This window comes from Schistocerca nitens, chromosome 11 (genome assembly GCF_023898315.1).
Source record: "Schistocerca nitens isolate TAMUIC-IGC-003100 chromosome 11, iqSchNite1.1, whole genome shotgun sequence".
Lineage (NCBI taxonomy): Eukaryota > Metazoa > Arthropoda > Insecta > Orthoptera > Acrididae > Schistocerca > Schistocerca nitens.
This window is the reverse complement of record NC_064624.1, coordinates 191960877-191979932: the sequence shown is the minus strand read 5'-3', so window position 1 is coordinate 191979932 and position 19056 is coordinate 191960877. Positions and strand designations below refer to the sequence as shown.

Here is a 19056-nt window from a genome sequence, read left to right as displayed (position 1 = left end):
TGTACAGTAGTTATTCTAATCTTATTCCCACGATCCTTGGATGAGCGATATGTAAGCGGTTGTAGTACTTCGCTAGAGTAATCATTTAAAGCTAGTTGTTCTTGAAACTTTAATAGACTTCCTCATGCGAGTTTACATCTGTCTGAAAGAGTCTTTCAGTTCAGTTCCTGCAGCGTCTCTGAGAGACACTCCCGCGGATGAAATAAAGCTGTGACAATTCGTGCTGCCCTTCTCTGTGTACGCTCAATATCCCCCGTTAACCCTATCTGGTACCCGTCCGACACATTTGAGCAATACTCTAAAATTGGTCGCACAAGTGATCAGTAAGCAATGTCAGTTGTAGATTGATTGTACTTCCCCAGTATCCTACCAGTAAACCGTAGTCTACCACCCGCTGTTTTGTATGCTAGTCAGTGACATGCTGAGTAGATTAGATTAGATTAGATTAATACTAGTTCCATGGATCATGAATACGATATTTCGTAATGATGTGGAACGAGTCAAATTTTCCAATACATGACATAATTGAGTTAATTTAACAACATACTTAAGTTAATATAACAACTTTTTCATTTTTTTGTGTTTTTATTTTTATTTTTTTTAATATATATTTTTTTAAATTTATATCTAAAAATTCCTCTATGGAGTAGGAGTTGTCATTCAGAAATTCTTTTAATTTCTTCTTAAATACTTGTTGGTTATCTGTCAGACTTTTGATACTATTTGGTAAGTGACCAAAGACTTTAGTGCCAGTATAATTCACCCCTTTCTGTGCCAAAGTTAGATTTAATCTTGAATAGTGAAGATCATCCTTTCTCCTAGTATTGTAGTTATGCACACTGCTATTACTTTTGAATTGGGTTTGGTTGTTAATAACAAATTTCATAAGAGAGTATATATACTGAGAAGCTACTGTGAATATCCCTAGATCCTTAAATAAATGTCTGCAGGATGATCTTGGGTGGACTCCAGCTATTATTCTGATTACACGCTTTTGTGCAAAAAATACTTTATTCCTCAGTGATGAATTACCCCAAAATATGATGCCATATGAAAGCAACGAGTGAAAATAGGTGTAGTAAGCTAATTTACTAAGATGTTTATCACCAAAATTTGCAATGACCCTTATTGCATAAGTAGCTGAACTCAAACGTTTCAGCAGATCATCAATGTGTTTCTTCCAATTTAATCTCTCATCAATGGACACACCTAAAAATTTGGAATATTCTACCTTAGCTGTATGCTTCTGATTAAGGTCTATATTTATTAATGGCGTCATACCATTCACTGTACGGAACTGTATGTACTGCGTCTTATCAAAATTCAGTGAGAGTCCGTTTACAAGGAACCACTTAGTAATTTCTGAAAGACAGTATTGACAATTTCATCAGTTAATTCTTGTTTTTCAGGTGTGATTACTATACTTGTATCATCAGCAAAGAGAACTAACTTTGCTTCTTCATGAATATAGAATAGCAAGTCATTAATATATATTAAGAACAACAAAGGACCCAAGACTGACCCTTGTGGAACCCCATTCTTGATAGTTCCCCAGTTTGAGGAATGTGCTGATCTTTGCGTATTATGAGAACTACTTATTTCAACTTTCTGCACTCTTCCAGTTAGGTACGAATTAAACCATTTGTGCACTGTCCCACTCATGCCACAATACTTGAGCTTGTCTAGCAGAATTTCATAATTTACACAATCAAAAGCCTTTGAGAGATCAGAAAAAATCCCAATGGGTGGTGTTCGGTTATTCAGATCATTCAAAATTTGATTGATGAAAGCATATATGGCATTTTCTGTTGAAAAACCTTTCTGGAAACCAAACTGACATTTTGTTAGTACTTCATTTTTACAAATATGTGAAGCTACTCTTGAATACATTACTTTCTCAAAAATTTTGGATAAAGCTGTTAGAAGGGAGATTGGACGGTAATTGTTGACATCAGATCTATCCCCCTTTTTATGCAATGGTATAACAATAGCATATTTCAGTCTATCAGGGAAAATGCCCTGTTCCAGAGAGCTATTACACAGGTGGCTGAGAATCTTACTTATCTGTTGAGAACAAGCTTTTAGTATTTTGCTGGAAATGCCATCAATTCCATGTGAGCTTTTGCTTTTAAGCAAGTTTATTATTTTCCTAATTTCAGAGGGAGAAGTGGGTGAGATTTCAATTGTATCAAATTGCATAGGTATGGCCTCTTCCATTAACAGCCTAGCATCTTCTAATGAACACCTGGATCCTACTATATCCACAACATTTAGAAAATGATTATTAAAAATATTTTCAACTTCTGACTTTTTGTTCGTAAAGTTTTCATTCAATTTGATGGTAATACTGTCTTCCTGTGCTCTTGGTTGACCTGTTTCTCTTTTAATAATATTCCAAATTGTTTTAATTTTATTATCAGAGTTGCTGATTTCAGACATGATACACATACTTCTGGATTTTTTAATAACTTTTCTTAATATAACACAGTAGTTTTTATAATGTTTGATAGTTTCTGGGTCACTACTCTTTCTTGCTGTCAGATACATTTCCCTTTTCCGGTTACAAGATATTTTTATACCCTTAGTAAGCCATGGTTTTTTACAAGGTTTCTTACGAGTATATTTAACTATTTTCTTGGGGAAGCAGTTTTCAAATGCATTTACAAAAATGTCATGAAATAAATTATATTTTAAATTGGCATCAGGTTCACGGTACACCTCATCCCAGTCTAACTGCTGTAGGCTTTCCCTGAAATTTGCAATTGTTAAATCGTTGACTGAATGTACTACTTGGGAGGACTGTTTAGTATTGCTGAATGGAGCTATGCCATATATTGTAACTAGCTGTGCACCATGATCAGAAAGACCATTCTCAACAGGCTGAGCATTTATCTGGTTAAACTTATCTTGGTCTATAAAGAAGTTATCTATCAGTGAGCTGCTATCCTTACCCACCCGAGTAGGAAAATCAATAACGGGTGTCAAATTGAAAGAACCGAGTAATACTTCAAGGTCATTTTTCCTATTACCCTCTTTCAGAGAATCTACATTGAAGTCCCCACAAATAATAATTTGCTTCCGCCTGTCTGACAGATAGCACAACAAGGAGTCCAAATTTTTCAGAAATAGATGAAAATTTCCTGATGGGGACCTATATACAGTTACAATTATAAATGTGCCTTTATTTAATTTAAGCTCACAGGCACATTCTTCTATATGTTTCTCTACACACAACTTTTTTGTTTCTATACTTTTTGCACAATAATAACTTTCGACATATATGGCAACTCCTCCTTTCTCCATATTTTCTCTCATTACATGTGCAGAGAGCTTATTCCACTTACATTTACCTTATCCATATCAGTAACAATGTACTACGCAAGTTACTTGTTGTTTTACGAAATACTTCAAATTTATGGTTAGCGCTGTCATTAGCTATTTTTATGCCCAAGAAGTCTGTGCTCTTCTTTGTTTCATATTCGATGGTAAATTTCACACTGTTACGCATTTTATTCACTTAAGTTCGTTGATTTCATCACTGTTTGCATTAAAGACAATGAGGGTATAATTAACATAACGTCAGTAAAATGTTACGTTATTAATTTTTACATTTTAGCTGAGCCTTTAAGTTACTTCAAAAATGACTTGTAGAGGTTCCTGCTGGACAGGTTCCGATGACGAACCCATCATTTAACGAGTTTATTTGCGTTTTCATCCTCCGAAGCAAGCACAGCAATATTTATTTTGTAAATAAAGAAAACCCTGCTGAATGATTGAGTACATACACCAAGCAACTCACTGTTTACACTTACAGATAAGATGGTAGAGTAACACTACAACAGGCGACTGTAGTATAATAATAATAATAATAATAATAATAATAATAATAATAATAATAATAATAATAATAATAACCACCTCTACAACCCTTTAGACCACATAACATCAACAGATACGAAGAAAGTAAATTGGAAAAAGAAAACACTTCATGGCAAGCACCCGTATCATCTAACACAGCCACACATCGATCAAGACGCATCCAACACATGGCTAAGAAAAGGCAATATATACAGTGAGACAGAAGGATTCATGATTGCAATACAGGATCAAACAATAAACACCAGGTATTACAGCAAGCATATTATTAAAGATCCCAATACCACAACAGATAAATGCAGACTTTGTAAACAACAAATAGAAACAGTAGATCACATCACAAGCGGATGTACAATACTAGCAAATACAGAATACCCCAGAAGACATGACAATGTCGCAAAAATAATACATCAACAGCTTGCCTTACAACATAAACTTTTAAAACAACAAGTACCTACATACAAGTATGCACCACAAAATGTACTGGAGAATGATGAATACAAATTATACTGGAACAGAACCATTATAACAGATAAAACAACGCCACATAACAAACCTGACATCATACTCACCAATAAAAAGAAGAAATTAACACAACTAATCGAAATATCCATACCCAATACAACAAATATACAAAAGAAAACAGGAGAAAAAATTGAAAAATACATCCAACTGGCCGAGGAAGTCAAAGACATGTGGCATCAGGATAAAGTTGACATCATACCAATTATACTATCAACTACAGGAGTCATACCACACAATATCCACCAGTACATCAATGCAATACAGCTACATCCAACCATATATATACAACTACAGAAATCCGTAATTATTGATACATGTTCAATTACCCGAAAGTTCCTAAATGCAATATAACACATACCATACAGTTAAAAGGAAGTGACGCCTGATCAAGGTCCGCGTCACTTTTAATTTTTAACCAGACTTAACGTCTGAGAAAGTAAAGAATAATAATAATAATAATAATAATAATAATAATAATAAACTCCGTTGAGGCCCGGGAAAAGAATAGGCCTCCGGTATGTTCTGCCAGTCGTAAAAGGCGACGAAAAGAACAAACCACTAATAGGGCTAACCCCCCTTTTAGTGTGATTACTTGGTTCAGGACAGAACTAAAGAAGCCTCGGACAAGCGCCGTCATGGTCGGGGACGGCGCTTGAACCCTATGCCCGCCCACAATGGTAACGACACTGCTAGTCAACTGGAAAATGATTCAAATCCAAATAGAGGTGTTTTGCAGGATATGCTTCCTGCAACCACCTTAGAAGGAAAACAAAGACAGAGGATGAGATGGTCAGATGAAGTTAATCGACACCTCATGTTCTGTTATTACCAAGCAACAAACCTAGGAACCAACACAACTGGATACAGATCACAAGTATACACAACATTTATTACCAGATACCCAGAATTAAAATTTTTAACAGAACAACGTCTAGCTGATCAGATTCGTGTAATAATAAAAAATAACAGGATACCCCAGTCAGAATTAGAAAACATCAAACAACAAGTACAACAAATACTGGAACAAAATAATGTGCAATTAGAAGAAGAAGAAAATACAGTAATTGACTCAAACATCCCAGAGCAAACAAACAAAGAACAACACACATCAATTAAACAATCAGAGTAAAACGACATCTTAAGACAGCCACCAGAACAAGCACAAATAGAACACGAAGTGACACAGATGCTAGATATAGAAGAAAAATTTCAGTTGACATATATAGAATACAAAGACACAAATACAGACATTAGACCATTCTTGCATAGACCACCAAATAGCCCACAAGTCGAAACAACAATAAAAACTATCAACACAATCATACACAACAAAATAAATGAATACACAACTATGGAAGAGTTACAACTACTGGTTTATGTAGGAGCACTCACTACACTAAATATACACACTAGGCAGATATCAGAACCAACCAACACACAGAAGAAACCCACAAAACCAGCATGGCAACACAGGCTACAGATCAGAATAGAAAAACTGAGAAAAGACATCGGACAGTTAACACAATTTATAAGAAATGAAATATCAGACAAAAAACGAGAAAGGTTAGGTAAAATCTCACAACAAGAAGCAATAGAGCAATTAGATGAAAAGAAGCAAAAATTACAAGCTTTGGCGAAACGACTTAGAAGATACAAAAAAAGTGAAAATAGAAGGAAACAAAACCAAACATTCAACACAAACCAAAAGAAATTTTACCAAACAATAGATAACACACACATAAAAATAGACAATCCACCAAACATAAGAGACATGGAACACTTCTGGAGCAGCATATGGTCAAACCCGGTACAACATAACAGGCATGCACGGTGGATACAAGCAGAAACAGATACATACAAGATGATACCACAAATGCCTGAAGTGATAATTTTGCAACATGAAGTCACCTGAGCAATTAATTCTACGCACAATTGGAAAGCCCCTGGAAATGATAAAATAGCAAATTTCTGGTTAAAGAAGTTCACCTCAACACATTCACAGCTAACTAAATTATTTAACAGTTACATTGCAGACCCATACATATTCCCTGATACACTTACACATGGAATAACTTATCTGAAACCTAAAGATCAAGCAGACACAGCAAACCCAGCTAAATATCGCCCCATAACATGCCTACCAACAATCTACAAAATATTAACTTCAATCATTACACAGAAATTAATGACACATACAACACAGAACAAAATTATAAATGAAGAACAAAAAGGCTGCTGCAAAGGAGCACGAGGATGTAAAGAGCAACTGATAATAGATGCAGAGGTGACATATCAAGCTAAAACTAAACAAAGGTCGCTACACTACGCATACATTGATTACCAAAAAGCTTTTGATAGTGTACCCCACTCATGGTTACTACAAATATTGGAAATATACAAAGTAGATCCTAAATTGATACAGTTCCTAAACATAGTAATGAAAAACTGGAAAACCACACTTAATATCCAAACAAATTCAGATAATATCACATCACAGCCAATACAGATTAAGCGTGGAATATACCAAGGAGACTCATTAAGTCCTTTCTGGTTCTGCCTTGCTCTGAACCCACTATCCAACATGCTAAATAATACAAATTATGGATACAATATTACTGGAACATACCCACACAAAATCACACATTTGCTATACATGGATGATCTAAAACTACTGGCAGCAACAAATCAACAACTCAACCAATTACTAAAGATAACAGAAGTATTCAGCAATGATATAAATATGGCTTTCGGAACAGACAAATGTAAGAAAAATAGCATAGTCAAGGGAAAACACACTAAACAAGAAGATTACATATTGGATAACCACAGCGACTGCATAGAAGCGATGGAAAAAACAGATGCCTATAAATATCTAGGATACAGACAAAAAATAGGAATAGATAATACAAATATTAAAGAAGAACTAAAAGAAAAATATAGACAAAGACTAACAAAAATACTGAAAACAGAATTGACAGCAAGAAACAAGACCAAAGCTATAAATACTTATGCCATACCAATATTGACCTACTCATTTGGAGTAGTGAAATGGAGTAACACAGACCTAGAAGCACTCAATACACTTACACGATCACAATGCCATAAATATAGAATACATCACATACATTCAGCAACAGAAAGATTCACATTAAGCAGAAAGGAAGGAGGAAGGGGATTTATCGACATAAAAAACCTACATTATGGACAGGTAGACAATTTAAGAAAATTCTTTATAGAACGAGCAGAACACAAAGCAATCACTCATATAAATACATCGGCTACACCACTACAATTTCATAACCACTTCTACAACCCTTTAGATCACATAACATCAACAGATACGAAGAAAGTAAATTGGAAAAAGAAAACACTACACGGCAAGCACCCGTATCATCTAACACAACCACACATCGATCAAGACACATCCAACACATGGCTAAGAAAAGGCAATATATACAGTGAGACGGAAGGACTAATGATTGCAATACAGGATCAAACAATAAACACCAGATATTACAGCAAGCATATTATTAAAGATCCCAATACCACAACAGATAAATGCAGACTTTGCAAACAACAAATAGAAACAGTAGATCACATCACAAGCGGATGTACAATACTAGCAAATACAGAATACCCCAGAAGACATGAGAATGTAGCAAAAATAATTCATCAACAGCTTGCCTTACAACATAAACTTATAAAACAACGCGTTCCCACATACAAGTATGCACCACAAAATGTACTGGAGAATGATGAATAGAAATTATACTGGAACAGAGCCATTATAACAGATAAAACACCACCACATAACAAACCTGACATCATACTCACCAATAAAAAGAAGAAATTAACACAACTAATCGAAATATCCATACCCAATACAACAAATATACAAAAGAAAACAGGAGAAAAAATTGAAAAATACATCCAACTGGCTGAGGAAGACAAGGACATGTGGCATCAGGATAAAGTTGACATTATACCGATTATACTATCAACTACCGGAGTCATACCACACAATATCCACCAGTACATCAATGCAATACAGCTACATCCAAACTTATACATACAACTACAGAAATCTGTAATTATTGATACATGTTCAATTACCTGAAAGTTCCTAAATGCAATATAACACATACCGTACAGTTAAAAGGAAGTCACGCTTGATCAAGGTCCGCGTCACTTTCCATTTTTAACCAGACTTAACGTCTGAGAAAGTAAAGAAATAATAATAAAATCTCCCAACCCTGCTTCCACTCACTTGTCCATGAACCTATCCACAAAACATTTAAACAAAAAAACACTCACACTCTCACATTAACATAACAGAAATGAATAGACGTTAATTTTCAGCATATACTTCATCGGTTGGCAATAAATACATGTACGGAAGGAAACCAAACAGAATGAGATACACAGTGAACTCAAAGTAGTCATGTCTATATTAGTGACAAAAGACTGATGTGCAACACAGCAGTAAGGGCAAACAAAATGAAAAGTGGGAAGAAAAATGTTCGAAACACAAAAACATCTTTGTTTCATAAATAAAGAGGTAGTGCGACCTAAGTGTGACCAGATGAGAGAAAACGCCGATGCCAACTAAAAACACGAAGAACCGTAAGTAATCACTCACTCACTTAAAAAGCGAGAAGTGAACTTTTTATAATCTACGAATAATACACATCAAAACAGAAGTGCATCATAACTGTATCATTATAGATCACACTGATGATGCCTTAAAGTGAAAAAAGGCGAAGCGCGTCTGGGAAAATAAAACACTGCAACAAGAGAAGACGTTTTTATTTACAAAAGAAATACACACATCAAAAAAGTTTTGCATCGCTTCGGTTCTGAGATCTCCGGAACCTGTACAGAAAATTGGAAGAGAGATCAACATAAACATCATTTCCGCCCTTTTTATTGCTCATCAAAACCACACATTGCAAGTTGTACCACCATACTGCGAGACCTTCAGAGTTGTTGGTCCAGATTGCCGTACACACCGGTACTTCTAATACCAAGTAACACGTCCTCTTGCATTCACACGTGCCTGTGTTCATCGTGGCATACTATCCACAAGTTCATCAAGGCACTGTTGGTCCAGATTGTTCCACTCCTCAACGGCAATGCGGTGTAGATCCCTCAGAGTGGTTGCTGGGTCACGTCGTCCATAAACAGCCTTTTCCAATCTATCCCAGGCATGTTCGATACGGTTCATGTCTGGAGAATGTGCTGGCCGCTATAGTCGAGCAATGTCGTTATCCTGAAGCAAGTCATTCACAAGATGTGCACGATGGGAGTGCGAATTGTAATCCATGGAAACGAATGCCTCGACAATATGCTGCCAATATGGTTGCACTGTCAGTCGGAGGGTGGTATTAACGTGTCGTACAGCCGTTACGGCACCTTCCGCGACCACCAGCGGCGTACGTCTGCCCCACATAATGCCACCCCAAAACAGCAGGGAACCTGCACCTTGCTTCACTCGCTGGACAGTATGTCCAAGGCATTCAGCCTGACCGAGTTGCCTCCAAACACGTCTCCGACGATTGTCCGGTTGAAGGTATATATGACACTCATCGGTGAAGAGAACGTGATGCCAATCGTGAGCGGTTCATTCGGCATGTTGTTGGGCCCATCTGTACCGTGCTGCACGGTGTCTTGGTTGCAGAGGAGGACCTCGCCATGGACGTCGGGAGTGAAGTTGCGCATCGTGCAGACTACTGCGCACAGTTTGAGTCGTAACACGGTGTCCTGTGGTTGCATGAACAGCATTATTCTACATGGTGGCGTTGCTGTCAGGGTTCCTCCGAGCCATAATCCGTAGGTAGCGGTCATCCACTGCAGTAGTAGGCCTCGGGCGGCCTGAGCGAGGCATGTCATAGACAGTTCCTGTCTCTCTGTATATCCTCCATGTCCAAACATCGCTTGGGTTCACTCACACACACCTGGACTCTTTCCTTGTCGAGAGACCTTCCTGGCTCAAAGTAACAATGCGGACGCGAACGAACCACAGTATTTACCGTTTAGGCATGATTGAACTACAGACAACACCGAGCCGTGTACCTCCTTCCTGGTGGAATGACTGGAGCTGATCGGCTGTCTGACCCCCTCCGTCTAATAGGCTCTGCTCAGACAAGGCTGTTCACATCTTTGGGCGGGTTTAGTGACATCTCTGAACAGTCAAAGGGACTGTGTCAGTGATAAAATATCCACAGTCAATGTGTATCTTCACGAGTTCTGGGAACCGGGGTGATGCAATAATTTTTTTGATGTGTCCAGGGTGTATACGACCCGGGACAATTGGGAAAAACCCGGGAATTGTTTACAATTCCGGGAATTTTTCATTGTTTTAGTTTTCAGCTAAATTTTTGTGATTTTGAGTGGTAAGAACCAATACTCTAACAAAGGATGTTACTGTACTCCGCTACTGCAACAACGAAACATGAGAGAGAGAGAGAGAGAGAGAGAGAGAGAGAGAGAGAGAGAACTTAAAACACCTAAGTTGCAAAGGAAATGCGCCGTATACAACAACAAAACACAGTGCTCATACAAGTGTCCGCCAACAGCAAAGTGTGTGAAAGGCTTTTGGAAGAAAATGGTTAAAATGGCTCTGAGCACTATGGGACTTAACTTCTGAGGTCATCAGTCCCCTAGAACTTAGAACTACTTAAACCTAACTAACCTAAGAACATCACACACATCCATGCCTGAGGCAGGATTCGAACCTGCGACCATAGCGGTCTCGCGGTTCCAGACTGTATCGCCTAGAACCGCTCGGGCACCCCGGCCGGCACTTTTGGAAGACTATGCAATGCCTCATAACAACAAATTGTTTCCAATGAGCGTAACATGACAACTGTTCAAATTAGATTCCTTTGAGCAGTTGCGGGCGGGCTGTTGTGCATGCGCAGTTGAGTCGCATATGAGTAGTACCTTCTCCCGCTTCTGGTTAAGTGTGGCTCGGCGGCACTACCTAATATTGCCCCGGTTTGGAAATATCGGAGATCCAGGGCTGATGCACAGAGCAGTCTGAGTTGTGGTGGGGGAGGTGGGTCATCTCCACATGAGCTGTGATTTTGTTGTTTCCTCGTCGTTGCTCTCACGGTGAATGATAAAACTGATTTTTGTGACCGGGAGATATCAAATGAATTAAATTACGTTCGTATAATTACGGAAGGCTAAAATATGTTATTAGTTTCAGATTTTATTTCTAACTTTCTGACAGTCAAGCATTAATCGCCTTGCAAAACAATGAAGTTATCTTTGTTGGTTTGCTATAGAGATTTGGCTTTTATTAATCTTTTCTGCTGAGGCAGTCAGTTTATTTGAAACGAACTGTTTAATTTCTCACTGTTGGCTGTTTTCAACTGTTCGCTGCATTTCAAGTGCACGTATGATATTATGCCATAATAAAGAACCAAACATGAGATAATACAATAGCGGTACTCGAAGAAAATTTACATCCGAATCTGGACATACGAATGTGCACTTTAAGACAAATTATGGATTTTAGTAGGGATCACGAAATTCCGATGCTGTTGAAGTATCCTCTGATGTCTTGTTTCTTTTATGACATAATGCAAGATCTTTTAATGTTTACACGTACGAACATATGGCCTTCCTGCGTCATCGCGCGGTGACGTCTGTTATCTGGCGCTATCTTCCAACTGCTGAAACGAACCTATTTCTAACAGGTAGCGGGAAAATATTGCGAACGGTGGTTTGAAAAGCGTGACCTACATTAAAAGCAAATTTCCTTTTACGCAAGATGAACCACGTGCGAGAATGAATTTCTTAAATAACAAAGCGTTTGACTCTCATTTAAAAATCAACTCTTTGAGGACGGCCATTTAGAAGAATTTCGAGCCCAGAAAATCATTTAGGTCGTTATTAAAAATTTTAGTGGCACGTTTGCGTGATGTGTCTTGAAGTTCAACACGCGCAGAAAAGATCAACATAATATGTGGAAGGTTAGTTTCTCTTCCAGCTTATTAATCTTATAGACCAATATTATATGTGAATGCTATGTATATTAATTTAAAGCATTAACTTTTGTTAATTGTGTTTTCGCGCTACTTAAGAGTGATCTTGCTATTGGCTGACTACATCACGTGTCCTGTGCTGTCATCGGCTGGCGAGATCACGTGACATGAGTGATGAGTGGCTTACAAAAGTGCATCGCAATTTCTATTTCAATGCTTCGGAATGTAAAACGCGGTATTTGGTGGCATTCGAATTTATACCTTCGTAATACGAAAATATGCGGTGCACATATTGCTGCACATCAAAGGTTTTTCAAAACATGTTTTTTTCCCCCCTGAGTTTCGTTTCCTAAAGTGGCGGGAAATTCTACGTCGGTATATAAAACCGTACACATTCAAAGGATTGACGAGTTTTACAATGCCAAGGAATAGTATACGGTCACTTAACACTGAAAGTGTGTTTTCGCCCGGGAAAAAGTGTATTTTTAATCGGGAAATCCGGCATTTTTTTTTCCTTGTCCACGTAGACACCCTGTGTGTGTATAACCTATCATTTGCTCGCATGTCTCCCTTCGGAAGGTGAAGTAATTGTGTGTGTGTACGCAGCCGGGCAGGCGGTGGACGACTTCATCGAGAAGCTGGTGCCGCTGCTGGAGAAGGGCGACATCATCATCGACGGCGGCAACTCGGAGTACCACGACACAGAGCGGCGCACCAAGGCGCTGCGCGAGAAGGGCCTCCTCTTCATCGGTACCGGCGTGTCCGGCGGGGAGGACGGCGCACGCTACGGGCCCTCCCTCATGCCTGGTGGCGACAAGGGTGCCTGGCCGCACGTCAAGGACATCTTCCAGGTGCGTCCAGGGGTGTAATGTGATCTCTCACTTCCTCCTCACCCTCCCCTCCCCTTGCCCCCCTCCCCTCCCCTCCCCTCCCCTCCCAAAAGATAACCTGTGCTGTGACCACCACATTTAGCATTCCACAGATCTCTCCCATTAAACAACAATAAACAAGCTAGAATGAGATTTTCACTCTGCAGCAGAGTGTGCGCTGATATGAAACTTCCTGGCAGATTGAAACCGTGTGCCGGACCGAGACTCAAACTCGGGACCTTTGCCTTTCACGGGCAGGTGCTCTACCAACTGAGCTACCCCAGCACGACTCACGCCCCGTCCTCACAACTTTAATTCCGCCAGTACCTCATCTGCTACCTTCCAAACTTTACAGAAGCTCTTCTGTGTACCTTGCAGAATCAGTTGGTAGAGCACATGCCCGCAAAAAGGAAACGTCCCGAGTTAGAGTTTCGGTCTGGCACACAGTTTTAATCTGCCAGGAAGTTTCAATAAACAAGCTGCAAACATTGTAAGAGAAACCTCAACAGGCACAACTTCCAAAGTGAAGTTTACGGAAGAATTGTCCCTACCATTTTAAATAGAGACAGGTGTGCGACAGAGCGACAGATTATCTCCGATATTATTTAACTGTGCCGTGGAGAAGATTGTGAGAATTTGGAACTCTAAACTTGAAAATCGAGGGATTAGCCCAATCTGTATAGAAAAAAAAAATGGGAGGGATCGAAGTAAAGTGCTTGGCATCTACTGATGATTTTGTGATACTTTCAGAGAACTTATAAGAAGCAGCCATACAGATCGACCTACTAGAAAGGATTCGGATCTCGAAAGAGAAGACCAAATTCGTTAACGGGGGTAGGATGTCAAACGGAGCAGGAGAGGCACCACAGGACATTTTAATTTCCACTGTCTATACTTTTACAAATAAACTCATAAAACTTTGTCACCATGATCAGGAAGGATTGAAGAGTCTCACTCATCACAGTGGAAGTTCAAAAACGTGAAATTTCATCACATAGCATTTGTTGCTATAGGTACACTTTTCTTCCTAAGTAAGAGAGATTCTTCGATGAATTTTTCATAGCCTACAAACAGTAGTTACAGGTGTATGAAACACTAGAATTTTTCCAAATCTATCAAAAAATTGTGGAAAAAATTGAGGTAATTAACTATAAAACTTGAGTTTTTTCTAAACATGAAGTTTAAAAGTAACAGTTCATTCATTTTTTCATAAATTAAATAATAACTTCCAGAGTTTCATACACCTGTAACTACTGTTTGTATGCTATGAAAAATTCATCGAAGAATCTCTTACTGTACCTATACCTGTACCTATAGCAACAAATGCAGCCAGTAGTAAGTGAAAAAATGATGAAATTTCACATGTAAAAAACAAATGCGTTTTGTTAAGTTTTTGAGCTTCCACTGCTATGAGTATGAATCCTGAATCCTTCCCGGTCATGCTGTTAAAGTTTTATGAATTTATTTGTAAAAGTATAGACAGTGGAAATTAAAATGTCCTGTGGTGCCTCTTCTGCTCCGTTTGACGTCCTACCCCCTTAAGTGACAAACATGGACCACAATTCCTTGAAACAGAGATTGGAAGTATTGAGAGAGTAAAAAAATTCAAATACTTCAGTGAAGCTGTACGAGAGTGCGGACTGGAAAGCTGCTGCGGGGGACCGGATCTCAAAAATTGGAGAGAGCTTACAGATTAACTAAAAACATTTTCAATAGAAGGTGCGTTCTTTTGGAATGCCAAAAATAAAGCACTACAATGCAAAAAACAGAGTGCCTGTATGCCAGTGTATGGCTTTCAATGAATTGAAAGTTGGAAAAGCTGAAGATACTAGAAAGAAGAATGTTACAGAAAATCGTGGGTCCGACCCTGGTTGAAACTAGCTGTAAACTTTCTACCAACAATGAAATCTACAAAAAGGTGGAGAAAATCTCGGAGGCCATCAAAGAGAGGAGTTTTTCACTTCTAGGACACATGTACATAATGGACAAAACCAGACTAACCAAAAGGATGTTAGGCTACTTCTGGAAAAAGAAGACTACTAACAAGGGAACCTCCCCATCGCACCCCCCTCAGATTTAGTTATAAGTTGGCACAGTGGATAGGCCTTGAAAAACTGAACACAGATCAATCAAGAAAACAGGAAGAAGTTGTGTGGAACTATGAAAAAAATAGCAAAATATACAAACTGAGTAGTCCATGTGCAAGATAGGCAACATCAAAGATAACGTGAGCGTAGAAGTGCCGTGGTCCCGTGGCTAGCATGAGTAGCTGCGGAACGAGAGGTCCTTGGTTCAAGTCTTCCCTCAAGTGAAAATTTTAATTTCTTTATTTTCGCAAAGTTATGATCTGTCCGTTCATTCATTGACGTCTCTGTTCACTGTAATAAGTTTAGTGTCTGTGTTTTGCGACCTCACCGCAAAACCGTGCGATTAGTAGACGAAAGGATGTGCCTCTACAATGGGAACCGAAAACATTTGATCGCAAGGTCATAGGTCAACCGATTCCTCCACAGGAAAACACGTCTGATATATTCTATACGACACTGGCGACGGCATGTGCGTCACATGACAGGAATATGTTGTCGACCCACCTAACCTGTACACTTGGCGAATGGGTAAAAAGATTCTTCTACCTTTCCCGATTTAGGTTTTCTTGTGGATGTGATAATCACTCCCAAAAAAGTGATGAAAACATAAGAGTTTGTCACACAAACTGCAACAAATGAATGCAACAGTTTCACAGTCGCACAGTTTTCCCTATGCTCTGTCAAAACATATGTTTTTAATGTTTTCAAATTTTTCTGTGTGTAGACCGTCAAATCCTGCATATGTCCAAGCAAATCTGAACATGTCCTGGAATTTTGAAGAGCGAAGTTGATTATGTGTGAGTGCCTGAACTTTGATAATTGTCTGAAAACAAAAAATTAAACTTTTCACTCCAGGGTAGACTTGAACCAAGGACCTCTCGTTCCGCAGGTGCTCATGCTAACCACGGGACCACGGCGCTCCTGAGCTCACAGATTCCTTGATGTTGCCTATCCTGCGCATGGGCATGGACTACTCAGTTTGTGTGTGTGTGTGTATATATATATATATATATATATATATATAGGGCATGGACTACTCAGTTTGTGTGTGTGTGTGTGTGTGTGTGTGTGTGTGTGTGTGTGTGTGTGTGTGTGTGTGTATATATATATATATATATATATATATATATATATATATATATATATATATAAATTTCCCCCCCCCCCCACACAACTTCTCCCTGTTTTCTCGATTGATCTATGTTCAGTTTTTCAAGGCCTGTCCACTGTGCCAACTTATAACTAAATCTGAGGGGGGTGCGATGGGGAGGTTCCCTTGTAAGACACAAATTAAGGAAGCTCGTAAAGATCTGGAAATGTTCAACATTCAGGAAGTTCAGATGTTAAATATGGATACATTTCGGACAGTGCTTGAAAGTTCGAAAGGGTTTGAAGTCTAAAAGAACTAAGAAGACTGGAAGAGCCTGGATGGATGAACAAGCAACAGCAAAGCGTCTATATGAAGGAGTACCGGAAAAAGAGGAGACTTCAGACAAAGAAGAAATGAAATTGTAGCATGATCCTAAGTGGTAAATTTGCAGATAAAAAAGTATACGTCGGAAATTGAAGTACTGATTAATATTAAAAATTACAATAGAACTTCCTTATAACAACATTGGTTGCAATGACAACGTGGCTGTGCTGTTGTGATTTCTGTGGTATGGCCATATTCCTCGTATCGAGGAGGCTAGGTTAGGTTAGAATCAATTCCGCTACGAAGTAGGTTAGATTTTAACCTCCAAGGACGGGATGGGTACCACAATGCCTCTGTACTTGGATACAAGTGCTGCAGTGCGGCATTTGCTATTAAAAAGATACCGAATGCATGTAAATTGGCTATAGCTGTCTCCAAAAGAACGTGGCGACTACTGTACACTCTTGTCTTCAGTTCTTGGAATTACACAAGATGATGAAGGGGGAAACGCCGTGCCACAAAAGTTACAAATGCGTTAACTTTGTGCCACCAATTTTCTTCTCCTGCCATCGATTGGTATTAGGAGCAGCCACTACCTTTCAATCTAACATGCCATTCTTGATGTTTCACATGTATACGTGAATATTAATAAAGTATGTAGTTACTATCATATACCACATTAAAGCTCTCTCTCAAACACTTTGTTCAGAGTATAGTTTATGATGCTGCTGTGGTAGGCTGTGTGATTTCAGTGTATAAAGGACTTGCCAATGCAGTTATGAGCACATGATGGTTAAGTTACATGGTGAAAGAAGATGCTGTTTCTATCATACGATACACAGATAAAATTTGAGAGAGAATGAGGAGGAATTACTTAATTAGTGAAAGATAGATCAATGCAATGGTGGCAGGGTATTAGGTAACCACAGTCTAGTACGGGAAACTTTAGTGCTCTTTAAACATTTGCTCATTGGATTTGAGAAAGAAAGCAACGAGGTTTCTGATGGCAGTATTACTTCAGATAGAGTGTAGCTTTTAATAAAGGAATCATCTAAGTTATCACAGTGTCTTTTTTAGTGCATTTGCATGAAGCATAGCTTCAAAATTCAGTATAGAAAAAATTTAACGCTCCGTAGGGATCGGGGTGCAAGAGTGAAGATATTCGCTTTACATTAGTCTTAGGGCATCATAAATAGCATCCTGCATAGCGCACACACAAACTTTGTATTTCTCAGAATGTGGTATATGCTTGAATGTTGGAAAGATGTAATCGCCAGATGTCAAAAACCACAGTGTCACGTCTTTCCTTGAGCCAGAACTGCGTCTTTAATGTGAGTGTCAGATTTTTTAACTGAGTCCTAATCACACCTCTAGAAATACTTGAAATTAGCTTTCGTTATCCGAAAGTGTTTCACGTAGGAGCCTTCGGCTTTACCTACTCGAGGTCATCAGTGATGACCCTGAAAGGCAAGATTACTAACACCATGTTTAGCTGAATTTATTTGAAGTTGTGTAAAGATGCATTAATTAACCTTCAATGATTGTCATTTAACATATGTATGAAAGATAAACAAAGCTTAAACTAAGATACTCCAAATACGCAAAGCACTGAAAACTGAACCCAAATAACACCACATTTGCAAACCATTTCATGTAACAGAATCACCCCCTACTGGCATAAAAACATCAGTAAGCAGTAATAATAAATGGTAGACAGCTAATGTCCACCCACCAGAACACAAAAAAGATCCACAAGAGTAATTTTGAACATACGATATGCCATCCTTCTCATCTGAACAAATTACACTACAGGCCATTAAAATTGCTACACCAAGAAGAAATGCAGATGATAAATGGGTATTCATTGAACAAATATATTATACTAGAACTGACATGTGATTACATTTTCACGCAATTTGGGTGCATAGATACTGAGAAATCAGTACCCGGAACAACCACCTCTGGCCGTAATAACGGCCTTGATACTCCTGGGCATTGTCAAGCAGAGCTCGGATGGCATGTACAGCTACTGCTGCCCATGCAGCTTCAACACGATACCACAGTTCATCAAGAGTAGTGACTGGCGTATTGTGACGTGCCAGTTGCTCGGCCACCATTGACCAGATGTTTTCAATTGGTGAGAGATCTGGAGAATGCGCTGGCCAGGGCAGCAGTCAATCATTTTCTGTATCCAGAAAGGCCCGTACAGGACCTGCAACATGCGGTCATGCATTATCGTGCTGAAATGTAAGGTTTCGCAGGGATCGAATGAAGGGTAGAACCACGGGTCGTAC

The 19056-nt window shown here is 38.8% G+C and overlaps 1 protein-coding gene across 1 annotated transcript in view; it reads left to right on the top strand.

Annotated features, from left to right (window-relative positions):
• Positions 1–19056, top strand: part of LOC126212977 (6-phosphogluconate dehydrogenase, decarboxylating) — a 150825-nt gene that overhangs the window by 82888 nt on the left and 48881 nt on the right. The window contains exon 3 of the mRNA XM_049940510.1: positions 12999–13243. Within this exon, the coding sequence (XP_049796467.1) occupies positions 12999–13243 (245 nt within the window). The remainder of the gene's footprint in view (positions 1–12998; positions 13244–19056) is intronic.